General features: G+C 37.4%; 2 protein-coding genes across 7 annotated transcripts in view; one reads left to right on the top strand and one right to left on the bottom strand.

The window, feature by feature from the left end:
• The window catches only part of RHOQ (ras homolog family member Q), a 25,238-nt gene extending 14,985 nt beyond the window's left edge, over positions 1-10,253 (top strand). Inside the window, exons 3-5 of the mRNA XM_075749080.1 lie at positions 1,476-1,640; positions 2,396-2,491; positions 3,186-10,253. Coding sequence (XP_075605195.1) covers positions 1,476-1,640; positions 2,396-2,491; positions 3,186-3,341 — 417 coding nt within the window. The 3' untranslated portion in view covers positions 3,342-10,253. The remainder of the gene's footprint in view (positions 1-1,475; positions 1,641-2,395; positions 2,492-3,185) is intronic.
• The window catches only part of PIGF (phosphatidylinositol glycan anchor biosynthesis class F), a 24,347-nt gene continuing 7,383 nt past the window's right edge, over positions 261-17,224 (bottom strand). For 2 of the 6 annotated variants that reach the window (XM_075749074.1, XM_075749075.1), the window contains exons 5-7: positions 15,559-15,667; positions 3,775-3,908; positions 261-2,459 (exon numbers count right to left, since the gene is read on the bottom strand). In XM_075749074.1, coding sequence (XP_075605189.1) covers positions 3,795-3,908; positions 15,559-15,667 — 223 coding nt within the window. In that variant the 3' untranslated portion in view covers positions 261-2,459; positions 3,775-3,794. Of the gene's footprint in view, positions 2,460-3,522; positions 10,897-10,921; positions 12,274-12,295; positions 15,351-15,558; positions 15,668-17,224 lie in introns of those variants that run through there. The other 4 variants (XM_075749076.1, XM_075749079.1, XM_075749077.1 and 1 more) reach the window with 4 other exon arrangements.

The following is a 17,224-nucleotide window of genomic DNA, read 5'->3' as shown; positions in this document are numbered from 1 at the left end:
TCCATTTCACAATGAGGGTAAGGGCCCTCCTCCCAGAGCTGTTGACTTCCAAATGAAAACATGGGTCTAACAGAAACTCCTCTGAGGAAGTTCTCACATGTTTTCTGAAGTTCTAGTGACACCATCTTTAAAACTCAACAACTAATCAATGACGGGCTTTTTTGAGGGTGCAACTATACGTTAATAATCTGGTAATGTGATGGTTGCCAAGGAAATGAAAATTTAATTTTCTGGCTCATTTCAAACATGGAGTTGAATTACATTTCTGTCTCTACATTTAATGAAGAAATCATTCCAATATTTGTGAGATTTAATGAAGATGGGGAGCTTCCATGGGGAAGAAGAGGGAGGCTGCTGTGGCAGCCATAATAAAATAGTGTTTATTGTGGAAGAGAAGGACTAAAACCAGCATTCTTTGCTGTCTCTGCAATGCCTGGGCTCAGTCTTAATTATTGATGTTATAAAAAAAAAAGAAAAAAGAAAAAAGCCTAAGGTAGGAATGGTACAGCATTTGGTACGGCATTGGTTCACTGCCATAGGCCAAAGGAAGCCTTGCAGAGAGAACCTGGGGCATGTTCTTCCTTCCTGCTCTTAGCTAAAAAATATGGCAAAATCTACTTTCTTGCTCTCTTGCTAGAGGGACTCTGTTTTACAGTAGGGACAATGCTTCTAGGTGTCTCTGTTGCCAGGGTATTGTATGCCCTGGCAGTAGGACTCGTGTCTTTAAATGATATGATTCTAAATGACCAAATAATAATCTTTTCACATTACCACCCCCCCCCCCCCAAAAAAAAAAAAAAGGGGGCATTAATGTTCCCCTGATAGTGTTCTTGATCTTTAAATTCTGCTTCTCCCCACTCATTGCTGGGCTTGTTTATAGAAAGCAGAGTCTGGACAAAAGAGGTCCCTTCTGATCCTTACTTCGTCTGCCCTGATCATTAGCAACAGGACAGTAATTCTTCTGAGACAGAAAGAAAATTCTAAGGAGGGACTTAAATATCACCTCTACATATGATCTAAAAGAGAACATGTAATTTTGGTGTGTTAAATAGCCTAAATGGAGCCTAGCATAACCTGGATGGCTCTGCAGCAGTCACATGTGCTGTCTTTGGGCAAACAAATGCTAACCTTTGATCTGCAAGCATGTGTGAACCATAAGCCTTTCTTTTTTTTTTTTTTTTTTTCCTCCTTAAAGTGAAAACTTTTTAAAGGGTAGTCTTCTGTATATTCTCATACAGAAGTTAAGTTTCTATCAGTATTAACACACAGGGGGGTTTATATTTATATTCACATATAATTACCCTCATATGCAGACTTTGCTCTCACAGCCACACTAACTAACCTGGAATAGTTGTAAACATTCAGAAAGTTTGCTTCAACAAAATTCCTGAAATGTGAATGTTTCTGAATATAACTGTTGAAATTAACAAAATGCAAGCAACAATATTGCAGATAACAGAATTTTTCTTTCTCAGGAAGACTATGATCGTCTGAGACCTTTATCTTATCCTATGACCGATGTCTTCCTTATCTGCTTCTCAGTGGTAAATCCTGCTTCATTTCAAAACGTGAAGGAAGAGTGGGTACCAGAGTTGAAGGAATATGCGCCTAATGTTCCCTTTTTACTAGTAGGAACACAGGTATATCTGGTTCTGTTCTACTTTATTTAAACAATTCAGGTCATTGTATGGTGCCTTTTCTTTGGGCTCTAAGTTCAGGCCTGACAGGACCCAAACAGCATCTCCTTCTTGCTTTGGAGGAACGACCCTAACACGTGGCAGAAGAACCTAGATCTGTGGTGGTCTTTAAAGAGCTACCTCCGTTTTGTTAAAATATATGCATTTTAAACAGCGTGGCAAGATTGGCTGCATCTCTCCGTGTGACTTTCTATAAAGTCATGGGACCTAAGGAATAAAATTGTCTGTTCATGCCCATGTGACTGGAATTACTTGGGTCTGCAACTATTGGTCACATCCAATATTTGCTGAAGCAAAGGAGCAAGGGGAAAAGTGAGACAATTTCCTCTTGCTTCTTGTGGGCAGTGGTCTGGACTTCAATTACAAAGTGACCCACATGTTGGTGTTGTGTTTGGGTTAACCCTTCTGCCACTGCTGGGTATAGATTCTGGTATTCCAAGATGATCACTTCTAATTGAAGAGCTGAATTACAGAATAAACGTTTGTTCCTTCTGGATTAAAGGTAGTAGTTCACAGCTTAAATTTCCAGGGCTTTTGGATCAGGAAGGGTCCACAGTCCGAATCATGACATGACTCCATTTTTATACATTTAATACTCCATTAATTAAATAATTTTGCTTTAAAAAGAGGGTATCATATAGCGTGCTGACTTTTGTTTAGAAAAAGTATTCCAACATGACTGCAATCTTTCTTGCTAGATTGATCTTCGCGATGACCCAAAAACTCTGGCAAGACTGAACGACATGAAAGAGAAGCCCGTATCTGTGGAGCAAGGACAGAAGTTAGCGAAAGAGGTAAACCAGATACTCCTAAATGCAACCAAAGCAAAGAAGCAAAAAGCCCTATTTCCAATTGACTTTTTCTTCATCGCTTTGCCCATTTTTTTTACCAGTCAACATATGAAATCTTATGACTTGTTACCAGTTAGCAATATTTACTTACATTGTTGAATACAGCTAACAAGCACTTCCCTGTTGTAATAGTTGTAACTTTCTGCATAGACACTTATAAAAACTACATAAGCATTAGAGAGAATTAAAATCACGGAGTGGTTGAGGGTGGAAGGCATCTCTCCTGCTCAAGCAAAATGTTGGAAGCATCTTTAAGAAATCATTTGAGAATGCTACACTACCATTTTAACACACTGCATGGATAATGCTTCTCAGGACACTTATTTTTGAAATATAAATTGGTTGTGTAATTATTTTTTGCTGTTTAACGATCAAATGACCTTAGGACCCCACTGCCAATTGAAAGAGCTTATTTAATACACCTCCTTTATAAAGCAAACCAACTTAGGTACATTCCAGATCTTTGGCCAAAAGATAAATCTTTCCTCCTACAGGGAGAAGCAGATTTAGATAAAATTCTAGATCACAGCCAAACATTGTGATGGCACTGTAGGAAAAAAAACAAACAGCAGAACTGCACAGATAGAACTGAACAGCTGAAATATATTGCTATTGAATGAACTTATTTTCTTGACAGATAGGAGCCTACTGCTATGTGGAGTGTTCAGCTTTAACACAGAAAGGACTGAAGACCGTTTTTGATGAAGCTATTATAGCCATTCTAACTCCAAAGAAACACACAGTGAAGAAAAGAATAGGCTCAAGATGCATAAACTGCTGTTTGATCACGTGAGATACATTTGACAATGGCCAGGCTTACTGTGAAATTCTACTGAATTTAACTACAATGCATTAAGTACACGGTGAACTTGCTACACGTTTGAAAGCTAAAACTACGATTCTGCCTTCTACAACCAGTGAAATCCAGAGGAATAAAATCAAACTCAATGAACTTGTAATAAGAAGCCACCACATCTGTTACAAATATTTTATTCAGACTGGAAGGTACAATCTCTCAGGGTTACATAGTCTAGAGGAAGCAAAAACTGCACCATGTTGAAATGGCATCTATGTGATTTTATTGAGTGGAGATGCTTGGCCTAAAATACTCTAAATGAATTTGGATAGTCTTCTGCTTTGACTATACATACATACATACATATATCTCTCTCTTATAAAAACAACAACTTTTGCACAGTCTGTATGGAATCTGCACAAAGAAATACCTTGTCTCTTTTTGCTCCAGTTATCTGCTTTTGTATGTAAGCTGCTTCCGGTTCCAGTGTATCCACAGAGGTGCAATAATCAGACCAGCCATATAGCCAAAGGTAGCTCCGAGGGAACAGGAAATGGGCCATACCTGAGGGGAGAACACAAGGTAAAAGCAGACATTGAGGAAAACGTTTGTGGTTTTTTTGTACTTCGTGAGCACAAATTCTCAGTGTAATCTAGGTACTGAAAGACAGTACAGTCTTATTCTACTTTAAAGCTTGACGTGCTTTCCTAAAAATGCCAAAAGTGTAACAATCATCTTCATGAACACTAAATGCTGTTGTACAGTTTTTAATTAATATGCATTAAAATGTAACCAGGCTTCTGGCTATTGCAGACTTTAGTTTGATATTCCCAAAGCTATGTGAAAAACTTACAAGTATTTGTATCGCCTGAAATGTTCAGCTAACCTGACTTCCTGTTCTGCTGCACACGTTTGGAAACCTACAGATTTCTTGGCAATTTCTCCTTCTAATCTCTCATGGTGTTCTGAAACTTTTAGAGTTGTGTGTATAAATGCACTAATATTCAAATAAGGCCAGAGACTGAGATGGATAGAGGGTTTTTCTTTCTTTTGGTCTTGAAAAGTAGGCAAAGGGATGAATTTCCCTCTGGCTAGCAGTAGGGAGGGAAGAAATTTGGAAACTGACTGAACATCTTGCACCCAGGTTCAGCAGACATGTAGTAAGCCAGTTATGTTGAAGACTGCAAGAGGGTGTTAATTATAAGCTCTATTTCCTAGTATGAGAACAGGGAACTGACTCAATACAGCTGACTTCACTTTCACAAACCATCTAGTACTAAGACAAAGTAGTAATGGGGTTCTTCCCCCCTCATTTTTTTTTAATTGGTATTGATTTGCAAGGAGGAAGGGCCAAAACCAAAACTTAACCAGTCTGTCCTCAGATGTAGCTTATATTACTAGTCAACTACATACTACATCTGATGACAGTCTCAACTAAGTTGGTGATTAAAAGTATTTATTGTAGAATACACTGAATTCCCATCCCTCTTCAAAATTCTCCTTTGCATATTTTTTTTTTGCAAGGACAATTTTCTACTTCCTACTGTACAGTGCATCTTCCTGAAGCAAGTACAGACTGCATTCTCCTATTTTTTTTAATTTTTAAATCGAGTGGGATATTTCCACCTTCTATAGTACTTCAGACAGAGAAATGCACTAGACATTAAAGAAAATATCCACATCTCAGTGTCCAGCCTTCTTTTCTACTTCATTTTGACTTGCAATTCATGGATATCAAATGAACTTACTCTTAATGGTACTGGTTCCTCCTGTCATTCATTTTCCTAGCTCTGATTCTTCTCTTTACTTCATTATCGCTTGGAAAAATGCATTTATTCACATCCTTTGATCATGGGAATTTTAACTAGGAATAAGAGTAGCGTATTTTGTCCTCTGCTGTTTCATCTTCACAGTGTCCTCAGCTGTTTCATCTTCACATTCCTTAGCATTTGCAGTTTTACATATTATTTGGAGGTCTTAAGGAGTGTAGCAAAGATGACTATAAACAAGGTGCCTTAGGTACTCTTTATTGACCTTGTTTCATTCTTCCATTTCTGGACATTCTGTTTCTGCTACTTGTTTTTGTTGCTGGATATTTTGGCTCTTGCCTCTCAAACCAAAGACTTGCTTGTTTTCATTCATTTAACAATGGCATTGTAGATGTTCTATAAAAAGCCTTGAGATGCTTTGGCATGGTAAGATGTTATGTATATTTAAAACTCACATGAGTTTGTGGCCTTGGCTAAACTTATGCTTCAGGTGGATCTTTTCAACTTTAAAATGAAATGTAATCAAGTTATTTATAGCATTTTGCGGGCTATTACACATGTATCAAGGACAAAACAACAAAAAAAGTCCCTGCAACCCCAGCTGCTCACTCAGTAACGTTCAGTTGAAACAGGAGTCACTTTCTCATCCACTGAGGAAGTCAAAGACCACTCTAATATCCACAAAACTATGGACAGAGGCTTCATAACTCAGTCTTTTTGCATCAAATTCTCTCAGTGATAAATAATCCTTCATTAAATTTTACCTACATTAGGTGAATCTGTAGTTACCTATTTGCTTTTCAGAAGTATAGGTAGGTGTTGGACTGAATTTTTCATGTTACCTGAACAAAAGAGTCAATATAACATCCCTGATGACCCATTGACTCTGTATCTTTTGGTATTTTGTGTATAGTGGGCAATTGTTGGTATGATTAAAAGGTTCTCTGATGATTGTTGTAGCTTGGAACTTTTTTTTTTAATAGTTATGCAACTTTTCATATTAATTATGCCTCTGTCTGCCTTCCAAAACATTCAATTTCTGCTTCACTTTTCAGAAATCAGTGTTACCTCACACACGTTTCAGGCTGTCTCACTTAACACATGACTCTGACCTCTGAAATCCAACCCTCACCGGTGGCAGCTGGCAAAGATAGTGGGCAGAGGGAAGAAACCATACAACACTTCAAATCACACAGAAAAGAAACACCACCTCATCCCTTCTAGTGGCATAGAACAGATGAGTACTAGGCCAGGTACTATGCTGGTCAGGTGGTCCAAAGTAGTGCTGAAGGCAGTTTGATTGGCCTTTTGAAAACTCCCTAAGCACAGGAGTTAAAAGCCTGGACTTAAGAGCGTTGCTGTGCTTTTGCTACTTTCTCTAACCCTCAAGGCAGGCCAAACAAACCCTAACAAACAGGTAATGATACTAGTTCTGCACCTTTTATTCTTGACTGCTGGCCTTTAGGCTACATATAGCCAGATGCACCCATGGGTATATCTAAAGCAGCAAGTTATCAAAGATTAAGATGTGGCTCTTAAGCACATCAGCTGCACTAAAGTAACAGCCCTTGCATATGCTTTTTTTGTCCGTCTAGAAAAATGAGTTCCTTTATTCTGCATTAGCTGCTGGCCTCATTTTTATGAGACTCAATCACTTTCGGCTGGACCTTTTTAAGTGAATTCAACTTGCTTGATCGGTCTGCTTTTGCCCTGTCTTTTGTATTACCTCTTAAACTTGGTTTAGCTTCCCTGACTTGGTACAAACTGCCTCTAAGTGACAAAAATCTAAGTAGCTAATACCCTTCTGCTTGTTCTAAGAGATTCCATTCTGCTTGTTTAAAGTATGCAACTTGTAATACACCCCTCTCATACCCTAAGAACTTTTCAGCTCAGTTTCTCCTACTTTATGCTCCCTTCTGCTGTGAGGAAGCTGACACATCCTACCCCAGTACTGATGTCATGCCTAGGCTAGGTCAGCAGCAGGGCAATAACCACATTAGGCAACAGCACCCACTTTTTTTGAGGGGGAAGAAGGTTAATCTGGAGAGAAAAGTGTGGGGAGCACAGGAAACAGGACAGAACAGTCTTCAGTGAAGTGTCACGAAATGCCTTGTCTGTCCCAGCACCTGGGAAGCATCAGCTACCATCCTCATGGCCTAATACAAGAACAGTCAGTTTATGTATCAAACACATGCAGGAAAGTGCAATTGTAACAAACTGCATATGATTACTAGGAATCTGAACAGAGGCTTGGCAAAAACAAATCTCCACCTACATGCTGAACAAGCACAAAAATTGCATTTTCAAGGGACAGAGCATGAACCACTGGTTCATGCAAAACAATCCTGACTCCTGCTATTTGTTTAAATTTTCTTTTTACCTTTTCATTTTATCTGGCAGCAGTGATAGGACTAGATTTCTTTAGGCTAGCTAAATAGACACTGCAGAACTGCAAGGTTTCTAGTATATATTAGAACTCATTTTAAGAATAAGGACTCAGAATAGGAATTGCCAACCTTTCAGGACACAAATGAGCTAGTTTCCTCAGCGCTCTTTAGAACACCTATGAACTGATAGGAGAATGCTTATCATATTGCATGGAAAGCAGAGCATGTTGCAGGACTCCAGCAAGGTATCTAGCTCTGCTGTACTATGCATGTAGCCACTTAAATCAGAATTCTTACTGCACGACAATAGTTTTCTCATCTATTGCAAGCTTGTAACTTGCATCCCATGCAATGGAAATTACATAGACATTGAGAACGACATAAAGGCCAGATTCTTGCAGGCCAGAGCGGCAACACCCTCATAAAGTTTTCAAAGATGCTATGAAGTAAGCAGCTGACTGCTGGAACTTTAATTACACAAAAGCAAATACAGTGGGACAATCTACTGTACTTTTTTTTTTTTTAGTAAACTAGTCCTATTCTTTAGATGAGTGCTTTTCTCATATTCCTAAACTAGATTTTTTTTGTGTGCTTACTATTTAAAAAGATCCATTTCTGACTGTCAATTAGAAATCTATGTAATATTTTTTGTTTCATTTTAAAACTGAATAAATGAGCACAATTACTTTCCCTCCCTGTTTCTAACATGCCTTAAATTCCTGATTGTTTAGTCTGTACTGTCTTAAAAATTTCAGTACATGCCTTCAATCTATTTTGGTTGCATGCACATGTTAACTAGAAGTGTCTTATCACATTGTACAGAATGTATGTGTTGACAGGCACATGCTGAGGAGAAGAAAGCATGAGGTTTTTTTCAGGCTGGCATTTGTAACTAGGAGTTGGTTTTGTGGATTTGCAAGCATAACTGCCTTTGATCTCACCATTAAGGTTTACATTATGAAAACGTATGATTAAATAAACAACGATAACCCCACTAAAGTGGAACAAGCTTCTACCTCTGTTTAAAAAAACCACAAACACTGGATATTATCTCTTCCATTCACACAAAACAACTTCTTTTACAACAAAACTTTCACAGTAGATAGTAAATCCAAAAGCAAATAGAAGAATGAAATTCTGAGCTGTGTTAAGAATAACAAAGTAATGTGAAAGTTTATAGTCCTATTTCAGCATAGCCAAGTAACCACTAAGAACTGTACCCAAGATTTCCAGATTATTTTTCAGGTTGCAAATGTCGGAGAGGTTAATCTAGGTTAATATTTACAGTCATATTGGCTAAATTACATGGCAGTCAATCAACTCATCTGAGTTATATCAGCATTACCTATTATGTTTGTGGTATCCAGTATAAAGTGAGAATACATCAATTTCACTTTTATCTAATGAGATGAAAACACTAGGCAGAATATTGTTTCAAAGTCACCTTCCATCATTAGTAACAGGTACTACAGATCAAAATTACGTTACAAGAAAAACAGATGCATAGGTGGGCACGTGCATAAACCCAGGAACATGTTTTAAAAGTCTGGTATCAAGACATGCAATAAACCCAGGAACTTCACAACTTCCAAAATTCAGTTGTTGTCAATGACAACTGCTGTCTGGAATACTAGTTCCACTGCATGTGAAGCGTGCTGATAAGGATTTGGTCTTTAATTATACCATCTTGTTCTGCAACTAAATTACCTCAAGCTGAGCAGAGAAAGGATGTCACAGTGTCTAGTAACACCTAAATGACGCTGTTCTGTTTCAGTGGTGGTGTGTTTTAAGGTGGCTCTTCTCAGGTGACGCATGAAGCTAGGATCCTAATCACATGCGGTTATTAAAAATATACCATCAACTTTAAATAGGCTATCTGAAAAAATTGAGCAACTGTAACAAAGGAAGTTATTTTCTATTTCTTTGCTAGAACTGTCTTATATACACACTGTGCATCAAAGGGCTAGATGCAACTAGAGATGGATGTACAACTCTTTAAACCCTTTGAACATCGTCTAGAATAGCCTTATTGAATGATCATAATTAAGTGATGCAAACTATTTTTAAAATTGTTTAAGAATTAGATAGTTATCTCAAAACATTGGCAAAATTATTCTATCACTCTGACGTTTGTAATAAACTGAAATACATCTTGCAGAGTAAGTCTTGAAAAGTTTCTGGGTTTTTTTTGTTGGTGGTGTTCGGTGTTGTTTTTTAATACAGAAATGTAACTACTGTAGGGACTAACTTGCATTCCTGTAAGGCAACTATCTTTACCTTTGTCTGAAATAGGCTTAATTCTAGACCTATAACCAGGAGCAACCATAGAGTAGGCCTCCCTGACCAACTGTTTTGCATAGCTGTAAAATAAATTTTTCTGAAAACTAGCAGAGGGGCAATAGGCATGGCCAAATTAAAAAGTTATTTTAAGAACATCAACAGAATAATGAAAAACAATGAATCATCAGGACGCCAACTGACTTCCAGCAATATATTTTATACTTCTAACAGAAATGCTTTATATATTTTTCATTTCCATTCTGAAACATTATTCAGACAGTGAATGTAATTTTATTTCTAAAACAATATTCTGTTCCTATTTTACTTAGCATAAAAGTTGTTGTGTGCTAAAAAAGGCGCATTTTACATTATTATTACTTTTAAATGTAGACAGGCCCACTAATCTGAATATCCCCTGTATGCAATATTTTTTCAAACATAAACATGGAAAATAAAGTGAAAATTTTCTGAGACATCTGTATTTATCTTGGTTTTGTTGCATGTCACAAGAGGTATGCGTAAAGAACCAACATGTTTTCTTTGGTTTATGAAAAACTCAGGATGAAGTAGCATTTTGGTCTTAACCATTAGCACATGAATTGGAACTTCTTATGATGAATTTTGTACCAAGTTTACTCCACAGAAGTCTGAAGTACTTTGAAGTGAAACCAAATTCTAGTGAATATACCAGACACATTGACATCTGATTTTCTGATCAGGTAAGATATAGGTAATGGTACTACAAACTTCTCAGCTTCTACTAATATATCTCAACCATGATGTAAAGGGATGACCACCATATAATTTTTCAGTTGTTCTATTACGATTGCAGGAAAAGATGCTAGTCTCAATAGACAGCTAAGGACTGGGAAATAGCTTAGCAAAAGTGAACCTCATGTCCCTCAGTTACTTTTTCTTTCAAGGCCACAAAGCAGCATCAGAAGTGGTGCCATATGTATCAGTGTGGCAATTCAGACAAGGGGTGCCCTACAGAAAAGTGCAGGCAGCTTTATTCAATACTGTACGGGAATTCCAGCATCCTTAGTACTCTCTTTCCTTCAACCTCTTGTTTGCTTCAAGTGAGTGACTACAGGCCATTTTCATTTGAAGTAATTTCTATGAAGAAAACTGACTTCATGGAAACGGCTTTACATACTCCACTCTCTGAACTGGACTACAGTCAGTTTAAAAATAGACTGTAGACACTCTGAAACTGTCTACAGTTTAAAGTGTAGACATTAGATTTGATAAAGTTCTAAATTCTGATCAAGTGGAAAAACATACCAATTCAAGACACAATGCTTAACTTTTTGATGTGAACCTCAGGCTATATTAGATTGTTCTAACAGAGCTAAATCAATACCAATAGCACTTCCCATTCCAAACTCATAGTGCATTTCTGGACCTGCTGAACGTTAAATGTTTTTGCCAACTTTTGACATTTCAGAGCTACAAACAGCACAAGGGCGGCAGCAGCAACTCTTTGGTTTGCTTTATCACATGTTATTTCTCAACTATTGTTGTCCCGTCCAATTCTTGTAGTACCAATTTGGCCTTGTCTACAACAGTCCTTAAATAATGAATTGTCTGAAGCAAAAGGTACAAATGCAGCTATGTTTCCGTAACACATTACACCACAAACACTAACCATAGCCAACAGAAACATCAGAACCAGATTTTGCAACAAGCAAGCTTAAAGGCCTTAACACTGCTCTCTGAAATAATACCACTTTAGTCTTGTCCATATAATAAGATTTAAACCACATTTTTGTTCTAGAGTAGAACCATTTCTACTACAGGTGGTGGTTTTTTTAAAACTTTGTTTACAACAAAAAGTCTAAAATACAAAAAGGAAAACAATCATTAATGAAACCTGTTCTTACCTCAAAAGCTTGTCTTGACTCCAAAGACTAAGCTATTCTGTTAAAGTCCCTTTTTGGATCTGAGAAGAGGAAATCCAAAATTGTAATCTTCAAGCTCTCTGCTTTTAGGCTAATACGAGAAACAGCTGATGTCAAAAGCACAACAGCTTAATACTTTATTTATACAGATGCCTAGAAGTAATTTTGTTTTGACTGGGCTCTGATTACTTTTAGGCCTACATTAAGATCTACATGGTTTGGTGTGGGTTGGTTTTTTTTTTTTTTTTTAGACCTTGCTTGGGACTTAATTTGTAGGTGTTCCCGCAAGCATACCAACTGGATTAGGTTCTACGCAAAACACTGTCAGTCCATGTCTTTTTGGGGAATTTTTTATTAATTATTATTTTTAAAATAAAGAACCTCTTACTGCAACTGCATTATATACAGGTATTTTTATGTTTAATAATCCAGTGGTTAGATCAGCCACTCAGGAGATAGACAATCTACACTAAAGATTTTCTTCCCAAACGAAGCAGATCTGCAACAGCAGCACAGTCCTTTATGAGGGCCATTCTTCTTTCCCCTGCCTTAGGCTGAAGACAGCACAGAAAGCACCTCTCCTCTTTCATTGCTACAGTGAAAGAATCCACTATGAGTTTCTGCAATCACCTGACATTAGGCAGCAAAAGGAATACTCTTGCAAAAAGGGGTTTCGTTGCTAGTGCCCAGTGAACATCTGAAGAGCAGAAATGTCTCTTGGCTCTGAATATTTCTGAGACAGCAATGCAGAGCTACTACGTGCAACTCAGTATCTGTGTTGTTGAATCCATAACTACTTGGTGGGCACAGCAAGACATCAACTGTTGCATGAAGTTCAGTGCTTCCAGTGAATCTGATTTATACATATCTCAGCTTGGCTAAACTGGGAAGCAGTGTTTCCTGGGCAACTATAGAAAATGCCTGGCCAGGATATTTTTTTTTTTCTTCTGTGTCTTGGTGACCAATGTTTAAGTGATCACCTTCACAAAAAAATTATCAATAGGCAATTGAAAACTTCCGAGAGTAGTGAACAGGATCTCTGACAAGCTACTTTAAAGAGGTTCATTTCTGCCTTGAAGATTTATTACCATTTTGGTGCTTCACTGTGTTGCTTTGCTGAGATAATTTGACTTTAAAATCTACATTATGTCTTAGAAAGAGCTTCTTTGATTTCCCCTTATACTGCAGATCTTAAATAGCACTTAAAACTGCAGTTTTCAAAGGCTGTTGAAGTGGCAGCCTGCAGGACTGATAAGCAAACTTCTATGGCTTCTCTTGAATTGCTCATATGATGATTAAAGTAATGATCAAGCAGTTCAGACCCAAAACGCAAAGCAAGATTTCTTTCCCCACCCCAGTATTTTAAACCCTTACAAGGCAGAAGATGGAAAAGTGGGGATAGGGAAAAATGAGGAGAACTTAAGGGAAAAAACACAACAGCAAATGCACTGGATCTATGTACAAGAAAATTGCTTTGATGCAGGAATTGATAGAAACTCTCCCCTGCCAACTTTGGTATCAGGAGTGTGTCAGAAATGATGGTGGAGATGGTGAAGGAAAAGGGAAACGCAGGTATACAGCTTCTGCTGCTGCCCGAATTCTCTGGGAAGCTTTCAAGCCCAGAAACAGCTAGTGACAAGTTATGGTATTTGAGGTTTCTGCAGATGCTGTGCTGTTATGAAGAGTCAGATAATATTTTTTCAGATGTCTAAGTATAGATTCTAGAGCTTAACTTTTGTCAGTCATGTTTGGCTTTTATTGACTTGGAAGAATTTTCAAACAGAAAAAGCTGCCAGACCATTACTAAACTTGTGTCTCCTTCTATAGGAAGATGGGAGAATGGACAAATAAAGTAAAAATTTAACTGTACTTTAAGTATCTGTCTTAATCTATTAGTGTCTTTGTTTTGTTTATCAGAAGCTACTGACTTAATTATTAAGTTTTCCTTACATCATTGATGCATAAATGGTGAAATTTTAATACATGCCACCTTAGCAAAGTCTGAGATTTTGTGCCTGTGTGCACACACACACATGTATCTGCATCTGCCTAAAACAGACAGTCACATGTGTGGGATTCATTTGTCTAAACATGGGTGTCCAGTATGATTTCAGGCATCCTACTATTCTGTCTAGTCTCCAGCTACTGCTCTGAGAGGCAATGGGTCTCCTTTAGGTCTGTGCCATAGCCAGCAGTCCCGCATGAGTTTCTTGGATGCATCAGATGACACTCAGTATTACATTTAGGTTACTGAATGCCATCCAAAATACACGTACGTACTCTAATCCTAAATGCTGACCAATGTTTTCTGCAATTATTATTCACGCACACAACTATTTTCATGCCAGAGGACCAAGTTCTATACTAGGAAATGCAACCCTTAGAGTAGCTTACTTACACCAGCAAAGAGGAGACATAGCATTTTGGATTTTTTTGACAAACATAAACAAAGTATGGAAATGGACAACATGCCATTATATGCTATATAAAAGCAAGTTTTCATTAACACTTCTAGATTGAGTCAAAGCACAAATGACAGTGAAGACGCTGCGACAAATCTTGACTGCAAGAATGGGAATAAAACATAACAAAACCTGCCAGATGTGACATGCCATTTTAAAAACCCAGATGAGCAAGAAAAAAGTGCTCACCTCTCACTGGATCAGGAGGGTGAATAAGACTTCACAAGAAGATAAGAGATTGCATTTCAGTGAATCCTTTGATTTTAGGGTGACATTTACATCCATCAACAATTAACTAGTGCCAACACATACCTGTCAGATTGATGGTGAAACATCGTGCAAGAGTAAACCCAAGTGTGTTTAGAGAAGAAAACCCGATTTTTTACTTCAACTATTAACCTAGTCCTCTACTATTATTTTTGAAATAGAAATTTTAATAGCTCATTACGCTGATGTAAAGAAAGGCTGGTGGCATGAAAGCAGGTTGTTAGCTACTTCCGGAAGACAAATTTCCATTGCAGCTGTAAGCCACAATGTCTCTACATTATCAGAGAGAAAAGTGTATCACCTGTTATAGTGATTTCTGAAAGAAACCTTTGAAAACATTTGCTTAAGAACAGGCCTGGCAGATACTACACAGCTAAGAGTGTATGAATTTGGTAACCTGAGGAAAGAAAATATCCACTGAGGACATTAGGAAAAAGTGTTACTAGTGTAATCATTTTCTGGCAATTGCAGACTTCAGTTACATTTAATGGAATCATTTCTCCATGCCAACAAAATTATTAAGAAAATAGCACAGACGTTTGAGTTTATCAAGACAGAATCTGCAATGCCAGCCTTACATTTTTTTATTGTACAACAACAAAGCTAATGCTTGCCTTCCTTTGAAATCAGAAGGTGAGTTTTTAGTACAGTGCTTTGGCCACACCATTTCCACAAATCAATCCAAATCCATTTAAAATGCATTCTGTTAAGTGCTTTTATGGAAGCTAGAGGGGAACTAAAACACCAGGAAAGCATCTTTCCTTCCCTACCCATAAACAATAAAAGATACCAGACTGAAGGCAGACAAACTTGGAGCCATCTTCATCATTCCACATTTCTCCTCCTGCTTGTCTAGCTTCTTCACATCAAAATCCTTACAGCTCTTATTTCATGATAAAATTTGCATGCCACAGACACTCATAAATCTATAACAAAGAACCTATTAAAAAGGGAGGTAATAATTCTGCATTTTACATCCTTAGACTGTAAGCATAGATGCTTCCAATGACTTTTTAAATGTTTGGCATAACCCAGTAGGAACAGCTTATGACTAAGTCCAATATATGCCTGTACAGTTTCAGAGCAATTTTGTGTAGAGTGCATATGCAGAAAATTTTTATATTTATGATAAAGGTGCAGATACTAACCTGCCAAGGCCGATCCCAATCAAGAGGAATAGGAAATGCTCCAAACCAAGCTCCTAGTATACTGCATATGGTGGTAATCTGTAGACTGCTTTCCCAGATGGACATAGCTCTGTAAAAACAGTGTGTTACAAGATTCCAACAGCAGTAAAAGTTACCATGTCAGAATGTTAGATCTGATTTCTCCAAACATTTTTGAGACTACAAACAGATCTAAAAATCAATATATTTGATAAATAGCATGCAGGTTTCTCCTAAGAGAGAACACACTCTATGTAAAATGTAAGTTGCATATTTTAGGTATAATCGTAATCTTTCTATACAAAACATTCAGATTTTTTTTTTTCTCTTGAGATGTTTACTGCAAAAGCTAATTTATTCTACCTGGAAATACTCCTATTGAGCTTGAAACACTGTTTGATTGAGCAAGTTAAAATATCACAACGATACTGTGTGCATTGCAGGGAAAAGCAGATATAAAAGGGTAGTGCGGGATTGTATGTGACCGGGCTTGCTCTTTTCTGAAGTACTCTATGGTGCAGTCCTGTTGTTAATATCTGATGGCTACGACAATTTGATATTTAAAATAGAAGTCCACTATGTGAATGTTTTAAAGCAAATTTCCATCAACTGAAAAGAAACATTGCAAATAAATGTAACCTGCATGTTGCAGCCCCTCAGCAACACTGCATCCAGGTTGAAGTACACTGGCTGCAGGATAAATTTATTGCGTGCTAAAGAATTCTTGCATCGCCAATCATGGTACATATATTGTAAGAGATGTTAACGGCTCCAGTTCTCAGTTTATGGCCTTCTACCACTACTGACTTCAAAAATTTTTGAAAAGTTGGGTTTCCATTTAAAAGATAAGCACTTATTGTCCATCATCCATTTATGAAGTGATGGTTTTGCTTTTCTCAAGCCATGACCATTTGAGTACTTGATACCAATTAAGACACAAGAGAAGTTCAGAACACAGTAGGGAACAGTTCTGAGACAGAAGAACCAGGTTCAAATCCCTGCTCCAAATCAGAAAGGTAAAAGGATCTGAATCTTAACGTTCACTATATCTCCGATTATAAACACAAACCTAGCCTTAGCCAACAGGAAAAAAAAAAAAAAAAAAAAAAAAAAAGATGGGCACTTTTATGACTAGAAGACTAGCTGGATAGTAAACTCCAAATTTCACATGTGCTGTTTAGGCTGCAGACTCGAAAGCTTTAACCCTAGATCTTGTTTTAAAGAGCCTAAATTTCTGACTTTACTTCTGAGTACTGATATTGACCAAACAGCTCACAGGTGTAAAGCAAACATTTTTTATTGTTTGCAAAATAAAGGTCATACAGATTATAATATTTACAGTGCAACATTGACATTTTAAGCAGAAACAGGAACTGTTTCTTCTACAATAAACCCACCACTGTAACTTACAACACTTGATTTCAACTCACAATCCTACTAGCTTTCCCTTTAAAGGGAAAGGTCCTGATTTAACTAGAAAACTTTAGGAGTCTGCACAGAGAAAATGATTGTAAATTATTTTCAGAAGATGAATAATTAAGCAGAGAGCTGTTAGGCAGCATGGGAAAGAGAACATTCACTACAGCCTTAAAGGCAGTGAAAGAGCCAGCAGAATATACCAAGGACTGACTGAGGTACATTTATACCC

Source organism: Balearica regulorum, chromosome 3, assembly GCF_011004875.1.
Source record: "Balearica regulorum gibbericeps isolate bBalReg1 chromosome 3, bBalReg1.pri, whole genome shotgun sequence".
Lineage (NCBI taxonomy): Eukaryota > Metazoa > Chordata > Aves > Gruiformes > Gruidae > Balearica > Balearica regulorum.
This window is presented reverse-complemented; position numbering and strand designations above follow the sequence as displayed.